At 40.3% G+C, this 24,093-nt stretch overlaps 2 protein-coding genes across 2 annotated transcripts in view; one reads left to right on the top strand and one right to left on the bottom strand.

Moving 5' to 3' along the window:
* KIT (KIT proto-oncogene, receptor tyrosine kinase) overlaps positions 1–16,627 on the top strand; it is a 59,264-nt gene extending 42,637 nt beyond the window's left edge. The window contains exons 10-21 of the mRNA XM_079306162.1: positions 951–1,057; positions 1,150–1,276; positions 1,535–1,639; positions 1,727–1,837; positions 3,461–3,611; positions 5,371–5,459; positions 5,812–5,939; positions 8,604–8,726; positions 12,225–12,336; positions 12,430–12,529; positions 13,165–13,270; positions 14,387–16,627. Coding sequence (XP_079162288.1) covers positions 951–1,057; positions 1,150–1,276; positions 1,535–1,639; positions 1,727–1,837; positions 3,461–3,611; positions 5,371–5,459; positions 5,812–5,939; positions 8,604–8,726; positions 12,225–12,336; positions 12,430–12,529; positions 13,165–13,270; positions 14,387–14,512 — 1,385 coding nt within the window. The 3' untranslated portion in view covers positions 14,513–16,627. The remainder of the gene's footprint in view (positions 1–950; positions 1,058–1,149; positions 1,277–1,534; positions 1,640–1,726; positions 1,838–3,460; positions 3,612–5,370; positions 5,460–5,811; positions 5,940–8,603; positions 8,727–12,224; positions 12,337–12,429; positions 12,530–13,164; positions 13,271–14,386) is intronic.
* KDR (kinase insert domain receptor) overlaps positions 1–24,093 on the bottom strand; it is a 145,604-nt gene that overhangs the window by 42,414 nt on the left and 79,097 nt on the right.

A 24,093-nucleotide genomic window follows, 5' to 3' on the forward strand; every position in this document is an offset into this window, starting at 1 on the left:
GAACATACTGCATTGCATGTTCTGCCTGGCAGTCTTGCTTTAATTTTTCAATGACTGTTGTGGTACTGTCTTTTTATGGCACTTGTTCTGCAGTGCAGTAGGTAGGTGGGTTTCTTCTGTCTGTGCAGCATGGAGGCAAACCACCTACAGCATTACCCTGGCTTTCCCCCTCTCTCTCCCTTTTGTTTTCCTGTCATTGTCTGTTTTGACTATTTAGACCATCACTTCTTTTTTCAAAGAAAGATTACATTTTAATGTAGGTTTTTACAATGTCTCAGGAAAAATGCAGTCCCCAACTCGCCTGGAGCCTAAGTGTCCTCCTGCTATAAAAGAAGTAACAGCATACTGCAAAATGGCTTATGAGTATTTGTAGTTTTGTGGGGGAGAAGAAACACCCACTAGAACGTAGATGGTTTGAAATGTGTTTGTGAAGCTGTGCTCTCTCTGCAAAACCAAATGCTCTGCTTCTTTTTTTTTTTCTGTTACACCCAGATATAACATACAAACAAACATGCCAGATGTGGGGCAGATGGGTAGTAGAATGGTATTTGTTCACAATGGTATTTGGCACAGCTTCTCCTTGTAAAGACTGTGCTGTAGTGATCACACTTAGGTGGGGGGCAAAGAGGAAGATAAAAGATAAAAGCTTCTTTCTTTAAACTAACCTGACTGAGATCATGCAAACCCCTTGCACTAACAGATCTTGGTGCCAAACCTCCTGAATTAATGAAGCTGAGACTCTGAAGGCATCAAACTGCATGGTTTCTGTGCCAGCCCCATCTCCCACAACTCATTCAGGAAAGACATTCTGATACACCTGAAGCACATCTGGGAAAGTCAAAATCCCAAACTGTATTTCACAAAGAACCAAGGAAACCTTTTCACCTGCATCTTTGTAATTAAGTTTTCCTTGTTCAGTATTTTTAGGAGAATTTTCTGTTTCTTTCCAGAGCAAATCCGTACACATACCCTTTTCACCCCTTTACTAACTGCATTTGGAGTTGCTGCAGGACTGATGTGCATCATAGTCATGATCCTGGTGTACATATATTTGCAGGTAAAATCAGAAGCCCTTTTGTCTGAATTTAAAAACTGTGTGACCTACTTGTGGAGTCCTCAATAGTAACAGCTGTTCTCTTTCTTTTTCAGAAACCAAAGTATGAAGTTCAATGGAAAGTTGTTGAAGAAATAAATGGAAACAACTATGTTTACATAGATCCAACACAACTTCCTTATGATCACAAATGGGAATTTCCTAGAAACCGTTTGAGTTTTGGTTAGTTTGGATTTATTTAACTTCATCTGCAAGGTGGAACCTCCAGGTCTCATATGAGACTTTGGTCAAACACAGCAGGATTTTGTCACAAAGATGTTGTGCAGTAATGCAGATAGTGATAATTGCTCATTCTTGCCTTGGGACAAAAGACAAGCAGGCGTGTCTGAAATAGTTTCCTTGATATAATAAAATAAAATGTTGAGCCCTGCAGGAGGAAGTACTCAAAGTCATTACAGAGTATTTTGTTTTCTTTATTAGGTAAGACCCTTGGTGCTGGAGCTTTTGGGAAAGTTGTTGAAGCCACTGCTTATGGTTTATTTAAGTCTGATGCTGCTATGACAGTAGCAGTAAAGATGCTGAAAAGTAAGTTGCTGTAGTGTACTATACAGTGTTATCTCCCTTCCATCTGGTTGGTGTGTTATGTACTGAGCACTGTGCTTTGCCTTGCAGCAAGTGCCCATTTAACAGAGAGAGAAGCCTTGATGTCAGAGCTTAAAGTGCTGAGTTACCTTGGAAACCACATTAATATCGTGAATCTGCTTGGAGCTTGCACTATTGGAGGTGGGGTTATCTGCAGATTATTGATTATTTCTGTTCTTTTTTTTTGTTGCAAGGAAGATGAACTTTGTGAAGAAGAATCCAAGGCACAGCTCTAAGTGTAGAAATCATAAATTTCATTTTAAAGTCTTACTTTTCATGCTTAGAGAGGTTGCAGGTCATCATGATTATCACCTGTGATTTACTGAATCTAGATTTTAGGCTCATTGTAAAAGCAGTAAGACTACTGTAGCTGCAGCTAAACAGGAAGGCTGCTTTAATTCTCTTTCATGTGAACCGTTGGGTACTTTCTTCTTGAGAGATGACAAAATGTGCGGTATAAATTTTTACCTCCACCACACTGTTCCTCATTAATGAGAACTGGTTCCTTGTTGGTATCCAAGGTGAAGTCAACAAACTTGTCTTGTCTAGTCTTCCAGCCTTCTGTTTAAACTGAAAATACATTTGTTAAGGGACCACTAAAAGTACAAATTCTAAACAGCAGAAAGTTGAAAAGTAATTATCCAAATAAAGTATTGTACAACTCTTATGTTTCACATTTAGTATTAACTTCATAAGTTTGTTTTCTTACATAATAAAAGCTACAAAATCTTCTGAAGTGTCAATAGAGAGTGAGAGAAACCTGTATTTTTAATTTGTATGCATTTTAATATGAAAGATGGTATTTCTTCTTACACATTTTTCAAAGAAAAGGATCTTGTAAAAATTTGTAGTTATAGACAAAACATGTCTCACAGGTAATGATTTAAAAATAGGATGAAACAATTTTGTTAAAGCAGCCAACTAAATGAGCTCACTGTCTCGAATGCATGTCTCTCTCAGTGGAAAAAAATGGTGTCTGTAAGAAAATCACACCACAAACAATTCTTTTGCTGTTGTGAAAGCTGTAATTTTTAACTGCAGAGAAATGGAAGTAAACCAGTGAGGTTTGGAAACAATGGTACAGAGTAAACTTAGAGGCGAAATAACACACAGTGTAATTACATATTCAAGGTCCATACTCACTCAAAAGACATATATTTGATCTGTAAACATCCATGCTGAAGATGATTTGATTCCCTTTTCTGATTTCATTTTAATACTCTAAGATGTTGTGCAGTGTAGTTTTGTGTCGCAGCAGGCTGTTCTTTTTGAATGATTTTTGCTATTATACTGCAGAATATAACACTCTACATCATTTCCAAAACATTACTGAAGGAGTGTGAAGCTCTACTGTAAACAGAAGTGAATCAAAAGGATTAATGTTTGAAGCTTGAGTTACTCTTAACGTTTGGAACAAATAACTTCCTTCAGGAAGTGAGCAAAATCAAACAGATGTGTCTGGCCAGAAACATTATCACATGAAGAAAGAGAAAAAGACTTATTTGTTTAATTTTTATACAATGCAATGCTGTTGAGGGGCAGAACATTAATTGGGGACACAGCTTTAGCTGGACCATAGTTGTTCATCTGTGAAAGGGAAGATGCTGGGTTACTTTTCTATAACTTTTCAAGTCTAGACAGTGCTAGTCAGTGTGATTTTTTAATAGTCCAGCCTGTGTGCTTCACTGAATGCTAGCTTTATGTAAGGTTTTCTGCTTTAAAAAAAATACTCACCAGCTTTCTGAACCTTACATGCATCCACAGGTCCCACTCTGGTCATTACAGAATATTGCTGTTATGGTGATCTTTTAAATTTTCTGAGACGGAAACGAGATTCATTTATTTGTCCAAAACATGAAGAACATGCAGATGCAGCTGTTTATGAGAACCTTTTGCATCAGTCAGAGCCTGCAGCGTGAGTATGACCTGCTGAAATGTACTTGTGTTTTTAGAAGGCTGGGAAGGAGGAGAAATCAAAGTTTATTAGGGATAAGAGTGTGGAGGAACATTTAATGCAGCAGGCTTTGAAGATTCTCTGCTGCACAAGAAAACAATTTAATTAAGAGGCTGTTTGTTCAGGGGGTAGTTCATTCTAACAAAGTGTCATTATATACAGAGTGGATTGTATGCACACTCTTTTACCTCTTTATCAAATTTTCTGCAGTTATTTCATGCACCTCCTTGGCTCCAATCTTTGTATATATTTGTGTTTATTGTTATTAAACTTTGGTAGTGCTTATTTAGCAGCTTGAATGACAATTTCTCCCAAATTCCTGCCTTCAGAAATGACTTTTTACAAAATCAAACCAGTGTCTTAAAATGTCAGCAGCAGGCTGCTACTGACAGCTCACTGCATTTTGTGTTGAAACAACCTGTGTCATGACTCTGAACTTGCTCTTTTACTTAATTCATCTGTGTATTTTTAACTGATGTGTTTTAAATACCATCCCTGAGTTCTTTCCAAAGGCGTTTCCAAGCAGATTTCCTTCCATTTGCAAAGTGAGAGACAGCTTACCAAAACCTAGGGGCTGTTACAATACCTGCTCATTCTAAACTTTAGGTATTTTATTGCCCCAGCGGGCCCATTACTTTGTGTTGGCAGTCTGAAAACAAGCAGGCAGACCTAAGGAGCGGGAAAAGTTCTTCATCCCAGCAAGGCATAGTACTGGTGAAGCTGTTTGTGCCATGGCAATAAATGGGCAGCTGGTGATGCCCCAAAGAGGCTGGGACCACTGGGGTGATGAACATAAGGCTGTGATTTGCCATTGGAGGTGTGCCCTCTGTTCAGTGAAGGGATCTTGCTGTTTAAGCATATTGGGTTATTGTAAATGGAGCTTACAAATTGCAAATTGTAAATTGAGTTATTAAAAGCAGAGTATTTACAACATTCTCATCTTAGTATTTACTGCTGCTGCATGTGTCAGATGTGTTCTGGTGGTAACTAAAGCTCTTGGTGATCTCATTGCTCCTTCCCATGTTAGCTCTGTGGCTGCATTTAGTGTTCCTTAAACTAAGCAGATGTTTCAGGCTAAGGAAGTATATGAATTCTAATGGCAATGAAGTGAAAAATGCCAAAGTACATCCATCATTTTCTAAAGGTGCCTAACTGTATATTTATAAACCATATAGTATGAAAATCTGTACATTTGAATTATATATAGCAATAAGAAAATTTAAACTTAAAAGAATGTAGCAGATGGCTGTCCCAAGCCTCGGCTGATTTTTTGAAATACATATGAATCCCTTGTGGAACTTGGGAATTTTTGAATTTAACATTTTTTACCATTTGTCTTCTGCATTTCAATTGCCAGTTGAGCTGCTGAAATATTCTGGTAGAAGTTGGCCTAAGCAGAAAAAGGAAGCACTAGCAGATCCTGTGAAACATCTGGCTGTTAATTTATAGAGAATGAAGCCTGTATAAACAGTATTCATGTGAATGGTTTTGTTTGCTCACCTGAGACAAACTCCAAACTTTGAGGTGTACCATTAACTGTACCCACAAACCTGTCTTTCTGTACAGGCATTTCCTCATTTTTTTTTCACACACCCATGGAATTCACTGATCATTTGTAAAGCAATTATTCAGAAGGTTGACCCGATAATGGCCTTTTGTTGGAGTAGCTTTTGAGACCTTTTCCACTAACTATGTTTCTTTTGTTCTGCTGCCTCTACAGTGATGTTGCCAATGAGTACATGGACATGAAACCAGGAGTGTCATATGCAGTCCCACCAAAGGCTGACAAAAAACGACCTGTGAAGTCTGGTGAGTTCAGTGAGAAGAAATTCAGTTTGTGATGGGCGTGCAGGAAGATGGGCTTCATAGATTTGTTCAGTTTTAGCATATTTGTCTTTTGGGAATGGGAACACTTAAAACTCAGTAATTGATGTGAGAAGACTTGAAAAAAGTACAATATGTTAAATTAGTGTCTTGTATTTCTTTACACTTAAATGGAGTGTCAGGATTTTTTTTTACTTTTTGGTGATGGGCCAAAAAATGTGTTTCTAGACTGGTACTTACTAAAATTACTGTTTTGTTTAATGTCAAAACAACTCTACATGATTTCTACATGATTACAGTTCTTAACTCCAAAGCTGTTGTTGTTTATGTTGTGTAGGATCCTACACTGATCAGGATGCTACCCTTTCCATGCCGGAAGATGATGAACTGGCTTTAGATGTAGAAGATCTGCTAAGCTTTTCTTACCAGGTGGCAAAGGGCATGAGCTTCCTTGCCTCCAAAAATGTAAGTTCAGAATTTTTCAGAGATGGACAGAATCCATAGATCTTTTTGTCACTTTCAGTGTTTTAATATGATCCATGTGTTTAAATGCTGAATATTTCTATGGTCTTTTCAACAATCACTACAAGCTGATAGGCTCCCTCTCATGCCTGAAACTTTACCTGATGTTGGAGTTGTGTACTGTGCTTATTGGCCAAAAATTATATTTTATATCCCCTGAAACAGAACTCAGTGCAAAACAGTGCTGTTGTATATCCACTGATGAGGATAGTAGAATCAGTGTGAAGATATCTATTTGCATGAGTTTTGAACAACTTGCTACTTCTTTCATGCAGAATAGTGCCTTAAGTGGGGGAGATATCACATTGTGTGCTCTTTTTTTTTGTAAGCATGCCTTAATTCACAGGAGATGTCTTGATTTTTAATTGGGAAGATAAAATCATCTGAGAGACCCACAAAAAATCTTCATTGTCTACACTGAACATAATTGACATTCCTCTGGGTTTCATAGACAACCTCTGGGTTTCAGGAGAGGCACTGCATAAGAGATGGGTATTTATAAAGAAGTCTTAAGCACAGCATCTTCCTGTGGTTATTCTTATATTTTATTTTAAAAATGTCATTTAACATGTAAATATATAGCTAATGTAACTACTACAAGTGCAACTTAAATAAAATGCAAAACCAAACTTAGACAATTTAAGGAAAGGAAGACAATCCTAGAGTCCTGTGTTACTATTGGGAAATGTGCCTCAAACTCTGCTCTGAGGAAAGTGCACATTAAAACTTGCTTTTCCACTTTTTTGTTTTCTTCCACAGTTCCTTCTTCCCATCCAAACCGTAATTTTTTCCCCTTCAGTTTATTTTTCATGTATCAACACATTCAAAACAGGCCTGACATGCAAACATATCATATTACAGATGATACACAGATTCACCACACTGCTGCATCCTTCCCTGTTGAGGACATCCAGTGCTTAGTACACTCATTCTGTATTTCTCTGTTTCCTTAAGATTATCTCCCGGATCCACTTTGCATTATTGCTGGTGACTTTTTTTTTTAGTCCTTCCATTTTTGCAGACACAGTGGAATGAAATAACAAAGGCAGTAGAAGAATGTAACATCACCTCATCTTGAGGATGGGAAGTAATGTGCAGTATTGCTTTGGCAGTGCTAGGTTTGCACCTATATCACAGAATTAAATTGCAGTGCACTCATGTGTTACTGGTCTTCTTCAGTTGTTGTGTACTTACATTCTTTTGGCTCCTGCAGTTGAATTAGTTAATGCAGAGTGCTGTGGGCTGATGGGTCAGGTGCCTTAGATTGCCTCATCCTTGAGGCAGAAGGGTCCATGCCCTGCTGCTCTTTGCAACTTGCTTGTATGTCAAGGCTGTGCAGGAGTCAGGATAGGAGCTTGTTCTGGGAGGACAATTGACTTAAGCTTGGTGCCTTAATCACAAGACAGAGCTTCCTCCCTTGGACAAAGTCTCTATTCAATGCAAACTGCACTGATTCTGGAGGAACAAGGCAGAGTCATGGTGACTCTTGGCTGTTCCTTTGCCTTACTGCTTCAGTACTGTGTCAACTCTACATGTACAGTGCATTCTGCACTTTACAAACAGAGGTGAATGACAGTCTGCCAGAACAGCAGAACTATTAAAAATCATTCCTCATTCAGGCATGCTAAAGGGACAGAGATTAGGTTACTTGTGCAATCTGCCGTCACTTTCTCAGCCTGATTTTCATAACTTTTGATATTTCAGGTAATTTTTTGTTAGACATTCTAAAAGTTCTGTATTTCGAGAAAAAAAAAAATAAATTGAACTGTCTTCAGTTATTTTTTAGACAGCTATGGCCTACATGCTGAATACCATAGATAAAGCTGAAGCATAATACTCTCCTTTTGAGGTGAAAAAAAGAAACAATTTTGTTAGAGAATCACCTCCCTTCTCTAGCAAACACACATGGGCTCCACAGCTGTATATAAACAGCTGCTGGGAAACTCAGGCACCCTTCTGGAGCTGCAGTTACCAACACATGCCCACTTCTAAAGTAAAAACAGGAATATAAGGTGGTTAGGTGACTGTTGGAAGATACAGGCATGTGAGAATTTCCACTATTTAAAAATACTTAAGCTTTCGTAGGTACTTAATAATTCAGCTTTTCCAGAGGAGTGTTTCTGGTATGGGATTCAGTTTCTGTGTTTGTGTGCTTTGATGTTGTTACCATAATTTCCTCTATTTTCAGATTTTCAGCACTTTTCTATCAATGCTAATAGTTATTTAATAGAATATTGGGAATATTTTGGAAACAAACCCCATTTTTCTTCTATTGGTCCTATAATAGGAAACAAACCAGTGATGATTTTGATAAATCAGAAAAAAGCACATTAAATTTCATCTGAGAATGTGAAATACTGGAAAATTCAATGACTGCAACTGGTATTTCCTAAAATAAATGCACAGACAACCTTATTATTGTGGATTGATGTAGTTATTGTTAAGATACAACATCAGAATATTTACTCATCAGAGTAAGCTTATTAGCACATGGTTTCATTGTGATTTACAGCTTGCTTTAAAATGCATAGCTAAGTAAACATGGAAACAAGCAATAGCCTGTTAGGGATATTATCAACTGGTTTTGTTTGTTTGTCTGTTATTTAGTGCATTCATAGAGATCTGGCTGCAAGAAATATTCTTCTAACTCATGGTCGAATTACAAAAATCTGTGACTTTGGCCTGGCAAGAGATATAAGGAATGACTCGAATTATGTGGTCAAAGGAAATGTAAGTATATATGATACGTTATACACTTGTTCTTTTAAGTTAAGCAAGTTCCTGTTGCCTTGGTGTGTGAAGAAAAGGTCTTTCTTAGATAGATGGAAATCTGGATTTTCCAGTTCTGGTGTATATATATCCGTGCTGGCTTGGAGGGGAAATTTCTGGCATAGATGTGTGTGCTGACAAAATCCTTGGTTTATAATTTTTATACTGGAAAATACGTGCTCATACCTGAATGCATGTTGTAGTAAAAGAGATGTTTTTTCAGCAGCAATATAATGTTCAGTCTTCTTATTATACAATGAATTATACATTCATTATACAATGAATGTACTCAGTTACTGCTCTGTAAGTAATTGCTAATTTTGCCATGGAAATACTCAGGTATCCCAGTCCTAAATTTTTCCCTGGGCATTGCACTATTTGTCCATCATTGAGATAGTTTATTTTTAAAATATCTAAATAATCAGGGGTTTGCAGTTTATCCTTTTCTGTAAGGGATCATTCAGACAATGAAAACTGAAGTGTGAATTTACTGATTAGAGCATCAATGGGAGGCAAAAACATGTTGGTTTTCTCTGATTCCATACAGGCATCCTAACCTCGTATGTGTAACAAACAGTTCTAGCTTGCAGCTATAGTTCAAACCCTGTGTTTTGATAAGAAAAGTTTAAAACCTCCCATGCAGAAGAATACCAATCTCAGGAGTACCTGTTAAATCTCTGGAGGGGTACAAAGGCACTTTGAAGTGGTGCAGATTACCTTGGCAGCACTTGCAGTGCCCTTTAAAGTGCCAGTGCAGTATAAAGAGCCCTACTACAAAAGAAAATCGAGTTTTTCTGTAGTTAAGCTGGAGAAATGTTTATGAAGCCTAGATATTTTGCATCTCAAACTGATTTATGCTGCCTGGCTTAGTGTTTTAAGTCTGTGTCAGATAGGTGCAGCCAGCTGCTGCCTTTACATTGTGTATGCTTGCACTCACACTGTTTTTCAGAGAAGATCCCTGCTAAGCAAGGCAGCCCTTGTCCCCAGTTCAGCTGAGCGCTCAATGGTCTTAGTGATGAGGGGCTGGTCATTACTTGGGGCTTGACAACACATGAACTGAAGCTTACCTGTCCTGGCTTTGGCAAGCTGATAAAGAGAGAAAATGCCACACCTGAGCATCTCTCACCAAAGGGGTTTGACATTTAGTTAACTTCAGTCAGTCCCTGGTTCCTCAGGTATCTGACATAACTCTGCTGCTGTGCTGTCACCCAGCAGGCCTTGATGTCTCAGGTACCTACATCATCCTTATTTTAGGCTGTGGGACAGACAGGTTATTGGTTTTCTTCAAAACAATGTCAGCACCAGGCACTGGTTGCCTACAAGTTGAGTTTAGGGAGCAATATAATTAATGAATGGCTGCTTGACCAAACATTGAGTAGCATTTAGTGTAACCAAAGTACTTTGAGGCTCAGGATCAGATCAAGAGTTGCCTGATCATAAAGGGTCCTGGGAGTAGGAAGACCAGTAGCTTAGAAGGGAAGTGTGCAACTGGATTTTTTTTCCCTGAGTTCACAGAATGGTTTGTGTTGGAAGGGACCTTCTAAATCAGCTTGTCCAACCCCCCTGCCACAGGCAAGGACATCTTTCACTAGACGGGTTGCTTAGAGCACCATTCAACCTGATCTTGAACATCTCTAATGATGGAAATGTTGCCCAGATGGAGTATCCACAACCTCTCTGGACTACCTGTTCCAGTGTCCCACCATCCTCATCATATTTTTTTTAAATTGTTTCCAACCTAAATCCATGCCCTTTCAGTTTAAAACCATTGCTCCTTGTTCAGCCATCACAGGCCCCAGTAAAAAGTCCCTTTTTATTATAAGTCCTTTCATTATAAGTCCTCTTTGTGTATTGAAAGGCCTCGATGAAGTCTTCCTTCTCCAGACTGAATAACTCCAGCTCTCACGAACTTTCTATACATGAGATATGTTCAATCCCTCTGATCACTGGAAGAAAGAGGTCTGGTTTCTTCCAAAGCAGGACAAAAGTTCAGGACAGAGGTCTGACTGGCTCCTGCAATCAGACGTGGATAGGGAAAACCAGGGAGAGGAACATGGAAGCAAATGCAAAGGCTTCCTGTTGTCCTTTCTTCTGCTCCAGTTAGCATTCATAAGGGATGTTTCTATTCCCACACAAACTTAAGAAAAATCACAGAATCATAGAATTGTTCAGGTAGTAAAAGATCTTTGAGATCATTCACTCCAATTGCTAACTCAGCACTACCAAGTCCCCTAAACCATTGCTCTAAGCCATGTATCTACAGGTCTTTCAAATATCTCCAGGGATGGTGACTCCATCAGTTCCAATGCTTTTGGTGAAGAATTTTTCCTAATATCCATTCCAAATCTCCCCTGGCAAAATTTAAGGCCATTTTCTGTGGTCCTATCACTTGTTATGTAGAGGAGACAGATCCCACCTTGCTGCAGCCTCCTTTTGGGTAGTTGCAGAGAGCACTAAGGTCCCCTCCAGCCTCCTTTACTTTGGGATAAACAACTCCAGCTTCCTCAGCTGCTCCCCGTAGGGCTTTATGTTCCAGACTCTTCATTATCTTCATTGCCCTTCTTTGGAAACACTCCAGCACCCAAATGTCAGTGAGAGGCCCAGAACTGGACACAGCACTTGAGGTGCAGCCTCCCCAGTGCTGAGTGTAGGGGGACAATCCCTGTTCTGGTCCTGCTGGCCACACCATTGCTGATACAGGCCAGGTGCCATTGGCCTTCTTGGCCACCTGGTCACACTCTGGCTCATGCTCAGCTGCTGCTGACCAGCACCCCCAGGACCTTTCCTGCTGGGCAGCCTTCCAGCAACTCTTCCCAAAATCTGTAGCACTGCAGGGGGCTGTTGTGACCCAAGAGCAGGACCTGACACTTGGCCTTATTGAACTTCATGCAACTGGCTGGGCTCATCAATTCAGTTTGTCCAGATACCTCAGTAGAGCCTTTCTGCCCTCCAGCAGATAAACACTTCTGCCCAAAATATATATTAATACATATTGCTTTTATTTGAATTTAAATTTTTCTGCTGATAGACTGAGGAGCTAATGCAGATGTATTGACTAAAGCCTTGAAGCGTCTCAAGTATGTGAACCTTATTTGTCTGCCTGTGCCAACCAGTCCACCAAAGCAGACTTGCTTACATGGTTAAGGAACCATGCCATGATCACTTAAAATATATCTCTCTGACTTTCTTATATCCTTTATTAACTAGACAGAAGGAGTCAAACAGTATTCAGAAAATCAGAGTGCAAGGAATTGTATTAGCTTGGTAGACCCACAGAAAGATGGATCACTTGCAGTGCAGAACTTGGAGACTCTAAAATGCTAAAAGTTCCATTTTTGGTTGGATACTTCATTTTAAAAGTATATAATGCACATAATAAACAGAGCAAGTTGATTTTACCTTGTCAATTCTGTATGCCTTATGTCCACTGTGTTAATTTATTCCCTCTTCCCTGGAAAGGCTCGTCTTCCTGTGAAGTGGATGGCACCTGAAAGTATTTTCAATTGTGTCTACACCTTTGAGAGTGATGTCTGGTCTTATGGGATACTGCTTTGGGAGCTCTTTTCTTTAGGTAAGTTCCTTCAAGGTCTGTACTTCATATCTGTTTCATTTTGGGGTTTACTGTAGATGCAGAAATCATGCTGCTTACCTTCTCTCTCAACAGGAAGCAGCCCCTATCCAGGGATACCTGTGGACTCCAAGTTCTATAAAATGATCAAAGAGGGATACAGGATGTTCAGCCCTGAGTGTGCACCACCTGAAATGTAAGTGAGCAGCCAGCACCTCCAATTACCCAAATATCAGTAAAGATCCAAAGGAAGGGAGTTTGTATTCTTGCACTAAGGCTCATTGCACTGCCCCATTGTCATTTTTTAAAGTTCTTTACATGTTTTAAATAATTCATGTACTCTAACTAGCAGAATACACGCCTGTGTTGCTACAAGCAATGAAATTCACTCATGCCTTGTGCCATCTGATCACTTTGTCATGGCACCTGCTCTCTGTCAATAAATTATTGACAGATCACAGAACATAATTAAGCATTTTACTTCAGATAAAGAAGTCAGTGAGATGTATCACCAGACTGTAGAGCATCTGCATTTGTGCTGTACTTCTTGACAGCAAGAGGACTGGTTGCTGATCTTCTTTATGAGACATTCTTAATTCACTATTTTGTAAATGGATTGGCATTTAACAAGCTGTCAAAGAACACTGTGTCCAGAGCTTCCCATTACTAGTGAGTTCTCTGTTGTCACAAACACAGGTGTTAGCAACACCATTCCTGTTCTTAAAGTCATTTAAGGAAGATGAGACACTTTTGTTCCAAATAATAATGCAGGAGAGATAATAACTCTAAGGATTTCTTCATGAGCAGTACTTAATTTTGGTATCTTTACAGGTATGACATAATGAAGAGTTGCTGGGATGCTGATCCTTTACAGAGACCCACATTTAAACAAATTGTACAAATGATAGAGCAGCAGCTTTCAGATAATGCCCCCCGGGTAAGTCATGGATTAAGCAGTTTCAAGCAAGATGTTACACTAGAGCTGTGAGAGGAAAAGAGCCCAGGCACTGCATTTCTGGTATTACTTATGTAGCTTTGCAGCATCAGTCTGGGTAGTAGGAAAGATGTTTGGGCAATTCCATTAGATAGTGGTTATCTAAACCCATACCCAAAATTTACTAGCTGCAGAACATTTTTTGCATTACTGATGTTTCTTGCTCACAGTAGACCTGTCACAACTATTTTGGTGTTACAAAATGCAATGGTACTGCATAAATTCATCTTATCCTAAACTATGAAAAAACATGTTAACCAGGGAAACATCTCAGAAATTAGGTATAATTAAATTTTATTAGGAAAGTTATTGAATGAAGGGGTGGAACCTTTGGTGCTCTTCCATATCTTCTCACTTGCCTCTTCTAATACCATTTACATAACCTTGGAGGTGTGTTGTGACAAATTGTATGTGCTGCTTTTTCAGTCATTCCATAGTAAAAGCTCATTGTGAGCAGGCAACTGAACAAAACCATCCAAAGAAAAACTGGAGGCACGTCCTAAACTTGGATTTTCTCTCTTCATAACTTTGTGTGTTACTAGGGTTTACAAAAATACGTTTAAACCTGATTTAAAAATAAAGCTTCCTTTTACCTTCTGGGTGCCTCGTTTGGGCAGAGAGTACATGGCTTCCTGACAATTTGAGAAAAGAGGAAACTGAAAGCTTCTGGTGTTCGATTGCATCCTGTAGCATATTTTTGGCAGGTGCAGGCATTACTAAAACAAAAGCAAGAATCTGAAGGAATTATTAGTGAGGTTTCTGGGGGAGCTTAGTAATAACTTGAGCTATTTTGGTTTTTTTAGCTCAGCTGAAATTTTGCTTGCAGTTGGAAGCTACAGTGTTTTTAGTGACTGAGATTAAGCTTCATGATTCTTTAAAACAGCAGTTAAGCCCAAGACCTTTTGAAACTGTTTTGATTTGCAAAGAAGCTCCTGAGCTGGAACCCGTCCACAGCAGTGTGTAGTACTCAGTGGGAAAAGGCTGAGAAAGGAATGCTCTCCAAGAATGTGTGAAGGGAGCAGTCTGCAAAGTACTGACACCAGTCTTTGGCTTCTGCAGGTTTATGCCAACTTCTCAACCCCACCTTCCAGTCAAGGAAATGCTCCAGATCACTCGGTGAGGATTAACTCCGTGGGCAGCAGTGCTTCATCTACTCAGCCTCTCCTGGTACGCGAAGATGTTTGAGTGGCTTGTGGAGAAGAGGAGATCACATGTGTTAGCTGTTTGTATTGTGTAGGGGCTGAGAGAGGGACAACTTCAATGATTTCTCTTTCTTTTACTCACTACTGCCACTGTGTAGCTGAAACGTTGTTGTAATACTGTCCTTTACCATGCACTGTTATACATAAACTTAATCTGCTGAGCACGGTTACAGGCATCATTGCAGTGTTAATTGAAGCTGTATATATTTTGCTATATTGTGTGTATTTGCAGTAGAGAGCCAGATGTGAAGGAAAAAAAAAACAACAAAAAAACAAAAGAAATCCTAAGCCAGGGTGTGGAATTAGATGACTGTAGATCAAACCAAATCTGCAGTGATTCTTCTCTGGATCTATGCCTGGAATGCATACAGTCATTTTCTAGTTAATCTTGTTTTTCTGAATTTAGAAAAGTAAGTATTAAGTTAATGGTTTTGTAAAGCCCTTTCCACTCCAGGCAAGCCTGAGTGGCTTTCCCAGGCTGGTATTATAGGTTGGAGGCCAATGAGGGTGCTGTATTTACCTGGGAAAAAGAGGTGAAGGAACCAAGACCCCAAAGTTTTTCTGCACAGCTAAAACCCTCCTGAGAGCTCTGGGGTTTAAACCAGAGAAGAAGAGAGGAAGAGCATGGATTTTTCATGTTATTTCCCACCTGTGCTGTCACCCTTGCAGAGCAGTTGCATGGTTTCCCTGGATATATGCACTGCTTCTTTCCACCAGTGCATTCCCTGCCAGGATGAAGCTGCCCATTGCTGGGTCTCACTGCATCATGGAGCCTGAGCTGCTGCTGTGGCACTCTGCCTGGGGTGTCCAAAGACTTTGACATTTGTTTTGCTAATAGTTGCATCTAAAGGTGTTCACCAAAGATAGGTGGGCCCTGTCAAATTGGTCAAAAAAGAGGAGGAGGGCTGCTTCTAGCAAACTGTGTCTGGAGAAGAGGCCGTTTAACAAGTCATCTTATCTAAGAGAGAGCAGAGAAAAATAATGCTCTCCTGGGGGCCCTTTCTTTATCTTGTCCTACCCAAGTGAATCTTCCCCACAGGCAGTCTTGGATAGTGCTAACTGGAAAGGGCTATTTTCCTTCTCCCCAAGTTGTTTCTGTGATAACAAAGTAGAGTCTAAGTGAGAAGTGCCAAATTTATAAATGGCATAAAAGAAAAAATCCTTTCATACTTCTTTTACAGATGTGAGGACTTGGGGTCAGCATCTGTTGAGCCCAGGGTTGTGCTTAAAAGTGTTTTCTAACCCCTTTTCTTCCCACCAGGAGCACTGCTGGTTCTTTTCTTCCTTTGTTTCTGACCCCTAAAAATAAGTAAAGGCATTGAGAGAAGCATTTCTCAGAGGCAGAGTACTACTTGAGTACCTATTTATTTACAATGCACTTAAGCACTCTGTAACTTTTACTTCACCGGCATTTTGGTTGAGTTTACATGAAATTCAGAAGTGTAACTAACTGCCCAAATACAAGGTAACTGTAAATACACACACTGGTAGTACATTTTGGGTTCCACTGAATACAGCGCTCCTTCCGTGACTGTGCATTTGGTTTATTGTTACAGGAATCCTCCTTTCAGAGTTAAATAAAAAATTAGCCATTTGCACTGAACTTACTTAGGCTGTTGCACCTTTCCAAAGTTAGCCATTTGTTTGGATGCACTCTTATGCATACTAGTTGTTGAGCATTTTCAGTTTAATGCTATAAAAGCTCTTTTGTAACGTGTTGGCTTTTGGAACAACTGTAGAACAAACTAGTTGTTATAGATGTCTCGGTACTTTACAGACACTTAGCTGAAAGAGGTTTGGGTTTTTTCGTTCTTGAAATTTATATTTTTATAATTTTGGGGGGGTTGAAACTTATTTTGCAATGGCTTGGTGTTTTGAATGGGTTTATGCATTTGTTTTTGTAAATATGGAAATGTAGCAATAATGTCCTTTTGACTATTCTCAGTCCTTGAGTCTCAAAAATATTTTTTTATATATATATATGCAAAAACTATATGTATAAATATGTAAGTGTTTGAAAGTTTATGAAACACTTATGGATATGTTGCTCAGTTGTAGAATTGCAGTTAAGAAAAGTTCAAATAAATCTGTAAATATATATTCAAATGCTACCAATGTGTATTACATCAAGACAGAATATTTTAATGTGAGTTTCATTAATTTTATTAATTTCATTAATAAATCCTGGGTGGAAGCAAAATCTCAGAGTCTGGCCACACACAGGTCAAGTCTGGCATCCTGAAACACTTCTGCAAATGCATGCCAAAAACTTCTATTTGCTATTCAAGTTCTTTACCTGTGAATATGTGGAACAAATACTGGAAAATTTCAATGCAGCTTTATTCTGGGAGAAAATTGCAGTTAGAAGGTAGATTTTGTAGACTGCTGATGCAGTCTGTATGTCATGAACAGTATTTAAAATGGAGATGTCTCAGTATTGGTAAGGAAATGGTTGCAGAGGCAGTTGGAGCCACTCAAAGCTGCAGTGATGGTGAATGTTCCCCCTTCCTTTAAAAATGTACATGCTCTTGGCCCCTCCTTCAGGCTGGCACAAGAGCTTGTGCAGGACTGGCTGAGTGCAGCACTGCTGGGAGGCAGCAGGAGATACCTGGGGCTGCTGCATGGCAGGGGGGTCAAAAAGAGAAAGCTCCCCTTGCTGGAGCATGAGCTCTGTGTCTTAGTGGGAGACCCTCTGATGTAGTTACTCCAGGTTTGAAATCTGTGATTCCCCTGCTTACTCTAGTTCTGTTCTGCCTAAGAGTTTTCCTGGTTGGTATGATTGAATAGTAGTTACAGAGCCTATAAGTCTCTAGAACTACCCTACTGTCCTGGGTTGATGTAAAACCCCTACTAACTTGCATGAGAGACAGACTTCTACTGTTTTAGTCCTAAACACTCCTGTTCTCTCAGCAGACCACCTTGAAAAGCTCCCCTCCTTCAGCTCCCTTTGTAAAACAGCTTCCTTTTTTTTTTTTTTTTTTGCTTTTTTCTTCTGCACAGGTCTTTGCTTTGCTAGTTAAAACTAATTAAGGAGATTATAACCTAGTTTTGTCAGGAGGCACAAAGTACAAGCTTTGTTACAATTGGCATTGTCATTGCCTTTAATAATGCTTCAGAAGATACCAAGATGGTGTCTAATATGGAACCATTTTTTTCCTATCTTGCCCATCCCCACATTCAAGCAGAGTAGAGTTCATACTGAGGGATTTCTGCAGCTGAATTGTACAAATAATTTGTGAATTCTCGTTTAGCATAGCCAAAGGAGCTATTTTATGTATTTATTTAGTTAGCACATCATTAATTTTATTTTCCTGAAATGTTTCCCATTCTCAAATACCCTAGGATATTGCATCTCTGTTTTCTGAAAAAAATCTTGGTCCTATTTTCTTATTACAAGGCTTGCAGTGATTACCACCTCCATTCTTGCCCGTGGTCAAACAGCCCATTTCTTTCTGAACTATTTTATTGTGCCAGTTCTAAGCATTAGCTTTCATGGAAAAGAGCATATTGACATTTAATATGTATTTTATCTGCCCTTCAAAGCATTATTGTATGCAGCTATAAAGAGCAACCAGCACCATGTTACCAGCATGGACCATCTGGGCTGTGGACCATCATGGACCGAGTGTCTGAAGGGAGAGTGCAGAAGATGGCTCAGGCTCTTCACAGTGGTGCCCAGTGTCAGGACCAGAGAGGCACTGGGCACAAATGGAAATATGTAACACCTCTTTTTTATTGTAAGGGTGATTAAACACTGGATTGTCCCAGAGATTGTGAGGTCTCTGTGCTTGGAGATAATCAAAACCCATGTGGACATGGCCCTGGACAATGGGCTTTGGGTGTCCCTCCTGAAGCAGGGGAGTTGGACCTCATGATCTGCCTTCCAACCTCAAACCTTCTGTGATTTTGCAATCAGCCAAGGGCACTTTGGAGAATCTCAGCTGTAACAGGCACTTGGCCAGAAGCAGAAAAGAAAATCCCCAACCTTATGTTGAACATTAGAGAGTGACTTGTCCTCTCTTCCCTTTACTGGCTAGAAAAGAAAATACAGGCTCTGTGGGAGGAAAGAGATCATGGAAACACTAAGGGTATACATGGAGTTAGTGATCAGTACCATATGCATCACCACCACTTGTTTTTGTTTCGGTTCTTTACATCTCTTCATAGGTCTTTGGGAAGGCAAATGGAGACACAATGTTTCTGGGCCAAGTCACCAGGAAATGGGAATGACCATTCACATCCTGGACCCAAATGTTCACACTGATCACTGGAGAAGCTGGACAACAGCACTCTTAATTCTAGTGTGTTATAGGCTGAAACCCAGAGAGTGAAATGTTTCCCTCTTCCTGTATATGGATTAGGGAACTTCCTCCTTGTCCTGTAGGGAGGTCTGAATCTCAATAGAGGAGAAGGAACAGTTGCACAGACTTTTTAGCTTCTGGTTTAGAACCTAAGTTGTAACAAAAATGTGATAATCTACTCTGTAGATTATCTGTGGCTTCCAGAAACTTCTGTAACTATGAGTAATTGTTAAAGATGACCTTCAATTGCCATGTTTCCTGCGCACTAATTTCTTAGAAGATTATGCTGTAACTAGTAATTTCGTGTCCAGAAATTGCTCTGAAGCTATGTTTCCTGAAAGATTGTCCATATTTCTTATACTGATTATCATTCACTCTTCTGGTAAGGATCATTATCTGTCAGTTGCCAGCCAGGCAGCAGAGATTATTTACTAGCAGCAGTACCTCGTCACTCAATTTTTCTGTCTGTGCCCTAGAAATTGTTTTAGCTAGGTTGTGAAAGGCAGCAGAAGCCAGTACACTCCAAAGGACCCCTGGGCTCTGGGTGAGCTCCCCTGGGCTCTGAGTGAGCTCCCCACTAAGCACTGTCAGCAATCAGACAGGGCTTTGCATGGCACATTTAGCTTTATCCAGCCATCAGGTCCCCACATGGAAGGCACAGCATGTAGCTTCCCTTACAGACCAGCAAACACCAGTGTGCAGCACAAGTTACCCCCAGTTACTTTCTCTAGCTGCAGAAAGTGCAAAATTTGTATGTTTTGAGATGTAGGAGTGCCAGTGGCTGGCTGCTCTTCTGTGAATTATACTGCACATGTTTTTGACTGGTTTGAGTACCATTCCTGGGCAGGGGGCCTTGCTCGTAATGTGTGGCTATGGGTGGAGCTGGTATGGCCATCAAAACCCTTCTCTGTGGCCTAAAAGGCCTAGAGGGAGATGCTCTGCTCCCCTCCAGGGGTTACTCAGCAACAGAGCCTTTCTTGCATGTGCTGTCACTGCCAAGGCGTGTGTGCTCATGGTGCTTTTCCATTCCATAATCAAACAGCAGATTCATAACCCACAGTTCAAGAAATGAAACTAAACAATGTTGAAATATTAATAATTTAAAATTAAATCAGTTCCTCGCAGCAGTGCAATAAAAAAGGGCAATTGCAACCTCCCAGATGCTGTTTTTGGCATTTTCTCTTTTGAGTTAAAACAGCAAAGCCGATTCAAACTTATGAAATGAAAGCATATTTGTATTTTCCCCTTCGGCCATTTCTCATTCAAAAGCTGTTTGCATTTTTCTTCTTTTGCTGGGACTAAACACTAGCTAGTTACTTCTAGAAATTTGAGATTTCCCACGTTCTTGTGTAACTTATTTTGGGTTTTAACTCGTTCTGGTCAATAGGATGTCTCTGAGCCAAAGGACCCACGGAAACTAGAAACAACAGATCAAAAGTGGCAAATGCTGCATCAAAAGCATTCAGTAGTTGTACAGTCCCTGCTCTCTGAGCACAGCCTGGAGTTGCTGCATTGCTAAGAGAAGCAGAATCCTGTCAAGTCTCTTGGGTTGGATACCAGCACATGGGCAAGCCTGGCTGCAGCAGAGGAAGAAATATTGGCTTTATCGCTTCAGAAGTCAGCCTGGAAAGGTTTCCTCTCTAATCGTGGTGTTTGCAAAGCTTCTTTTTTGAGGGAACAGGGAGAAATTACTTGTGTAATACATTTCAGCTGTTTAATCTGAAAATACACATTAAAAAGGTAGTGGTGGGGAATTAAGTGTGTTTTACAATACCTTCTCTTTTAATAATGAAAATAAATGTTTGTAGGGCATGTTTGTCAGCATCCTTCGAACTATATTGATGAAATTAATTAAGTAGGATAAAATCAGCTAGCTTCACTACAAGTATTTATCTAAATTTTCAAGTTTTATTTTTTCCTTTCAGAGCTTCTAGCATTTTGGGGCACGGAGAAAATATTAAAATATGAGCAGTACTGATAACCCCTCCCTCTCCAGGAAATTAATAGAACACAAAGACTATAATTATCTTTCAGAAATTTATTGTTAAACTGGATTCTACAGAGGCCTGGGGCAATACCAGGGAATACCTGAGCCTGGCAATGGGGAGTTGCCATTCAGAAGTAGAGCACTGGGTTACAGGGAGGCAGCTCCTGCAGGAGCCAGAAGCCATGGCTGAGCAGTGCCTTGCTGCATCCCCTCCAGCCATTGACTGTCAGCTCCTGAGAGATTTCCTGACATTCCTCACACCCCTTGGAATGGCAGCAGCTGCTTTGAGTTTCACATGTAAGGTTGCAGGAAAAAGAGCTAAGTTGATTTGATTTTGGTCACTTGAGTGACCGAAAAAACAAAACAATTTTTTTTAATCAAAAAAACATTTTTTCAAGGTTCCTCCATTGACTGCAAGTAGTGTTGCACTGCCTGTTCTCTGCTGTGTGGTTCCTTCTGGGAGGCACCAGGAGCAGTGGGATTCCATGGTGGGGATGAGCATCCCCACCAGCACTCACCAGACAGCTTCTCTGTGGAGCCACATATGGCACCTTTAGGGTCAAGAACATCTGCACTGCATCTCATCTGGTGGCAAAAAAGCCACCAGCACTTGACAGGGGTCAGGAATTTCTCTAGCACTGAGAGGAGTTAACCCAGAGGATTTGCTTCCCAGGTAGTCTCTGTTGCTCTGTTGGTTAATCCCATCAGGAAGCATATTATCTGCTTCTTTACAACCTCTGCACCAAACTACTAGAATGACAAAAACATATTTTAGGATCTCTTATCCTTATTTGGTTTTGGTGGTTTTCTTTGGTTTTGTTTGTTTGTTTGGGGGTTTTGTTGTTTTTCTTTTTGTTTGTTTGCTTGTTTTATTCCTCCCTTATAAAGTTGTGTTGCCACCCTCAGCTCTTGCTGGGTTCATTAGTTTTGATTTTTCTGTGAAGGAGTACAATACTGGAGAAGACCCTGTTTTTAGGCAAGCTGCTCAAGGCCTCCCTGTAGCAGGAGGAGGCTGAGCTGTGTCTTTGGGGTGTGTGAGCTGTGCAGGGCAGTGGCTGCAGGAGCACTGTCCCGCGGGCACACGCACTGCCGGGGCAGACAGCGCTGCTCGACCCAAGCCCCTTGGCCTCTTCTTCAAATGGCTTAGGAACAAATATCCTTTGAATCATCTTTGCAAGCTGTTGCAATTACGTGGATCCTGAGGCCATGTGGTAGTCATGTGTGCCCATCACCACCCCGGCACTTTTCCAATCCCAAGCAATAGATTGATCTGCCTCCCTGGGATCAGAGCGGCGCTGTCAGCTCTGCCCCGAGCAATGCCTGCCTGAGCCTCCATGTGACTGACACTGGCTTGGACCTGCTCTTGTCAATTGTTGAAGGCAAAGAGCATTCCCCCCTGAATGGAAGGAGGGGAGGGAAGGGAGGGCTGAAGAAGAACCATGTTTTATCATGTTTTTCATGGTAATAAAATAATTCAGATTGAAAACATACTTGCTTCGTTACACTTTGCCCTTAGTTCAGAGTTAGAGAAAGATGAGGACCTTGATAGAGGGTCAAAGTATTTGCATTATCCATTACAGGATTGTTAGTAATGTAGTTACAAATGATGAAGAAAATACTTGTTAACCAGTTGGAAAGTAAGAATTTCAATGCTTTCATCTGCCATCTAGTAACTGGACAGTCCAAGGACAGTCCACTTATAAGGCAAGATAAATATTTTCAGAAAAAAAACCACCAAGGATGTTTTCTGACCTGATGCCCACACATCTTGTAGAACAACACACGCAGCTGGTGTTGCCAGCCCAGAGAGCGCGTGCAGATTCATCATCTTTTCAAGATTTTTTTTCTTCTGATATCAAAAGCCTCTCAGAAGCAGAGCCTGATTTACGCCCAAGCCCATGGATATGCACAAATTAAAACTGTAGACAAGTATCTGCACACCTTGCTTGCCTACCCGAGCCTTCTCCTTCCAGTCAAGAGCAGATAGGAAGATTTTAATTTTATACTTGTGTGCAGCCAGTTCTAGAGCAAAGATGGCACAGAGAACCACAGACCCCATTTGTGCGGTGTTATGAGATCGTTACAATCATATGATGAGCTATCTAGATTGTTTGGCACCCAAATTGTAATCTGTGATTACATACAAGCCTAACCTCAATAATTCCTACAAGTATGGTTAAAGTTAATCTACAGCATATCAGCTGGGGAAGGAAATGTATCTGCTCCTTTGCACAAGGAACTTGAACAAAAACTGTTTTGTTTTTCCTCCATGACAAAAAAACAGCCTCTGGGGCTCAGTTAAAGTTTTAGAAAACAGGCTAAAACCATCTTTCCTCCATTGAAGCATTACTATCCTCTGGGATGTCTTTTCCTCCAGTAAAAACTAAAGAGCTCAACCATCAAGTAAATGGTTATTTTAAATTAAAAAGAGTAATTTTTCTGGTGGCAGATTAAATGTGAATTGCACACTAACACACATTTTTCTGGGTTCAAATTCATATCAAAATATGAAATTGCTCAAAGCATCGAAAAGTGGGAAGGAGAGGAGGCAGGAAAGCCAAGCTTTGTGATGTCAGAGCTGACTGGCTGGGCTGGGATGAGCCTCTCAGGGGGCAGTTTAACCTGCTGTGAAATCCAGTGCAGCTGTAGGTCATTTCTTCAGTGGAGAGGCCAGGATGTACTTTTTGCAAACTCACATGGAATGGAAAGGCAAGACAGCAGCAGTTTCCAGGAGGGAAGGAGCCCTGCAGTACGGTGAGTTGTAAGAGCCATACTGAGAATGTGGTGTCAAACACTCAACAAAGACCCCAAACGTGGGGAGATCCAACCTCAAAGCTGATCATCTACAGAGACTGCATTTGTTTCCCTGGAAAGTGAAGTCTTGGACAACAGCCCCATCAGCTGTTTCAGATGAGGCTGGAAACACGTGGTGCATCACCTGCACCTCAGGAATAGCTGCCTCGTGGAAGGGATCTATCTTAACCCAAAGCAGTGACCAATATTTGGTACTCTGCACCACAAGGCTGGATTTTTCTTCTGATTTTCCATCCTGCCCAGTGTCATGGTGAATATTTGTGAAAATTAAATTCTCTTGCACTAAATTTCTTTTTTTAAGAGCCCCAAAGTAACGAAAGCCTTTTTCAAAAGAAGATGAGTCTAATATTTTCCCTAAGCAGCGTTGTGCAGACTTGATGCAGTTGGTAATGAGGTTCCAGGTCATTTCTTGTTTTGGGTACCATCTGCTGCAAAGGGAAATAACAACCAAGTGTATTTTAT

The sequence above is a fragment of the Erithacus rubecula genome, assembly GCF_903797595.1.
Source record: "Erithacus rubecula genome assembly, chromosome: 5".
NCBI classification, from domain to species: Eukaryota; Metazoa; Chordata; class Aves; order Passeriformes; family Muscicapidae; genus Erithacus; species Erithacus rubecula.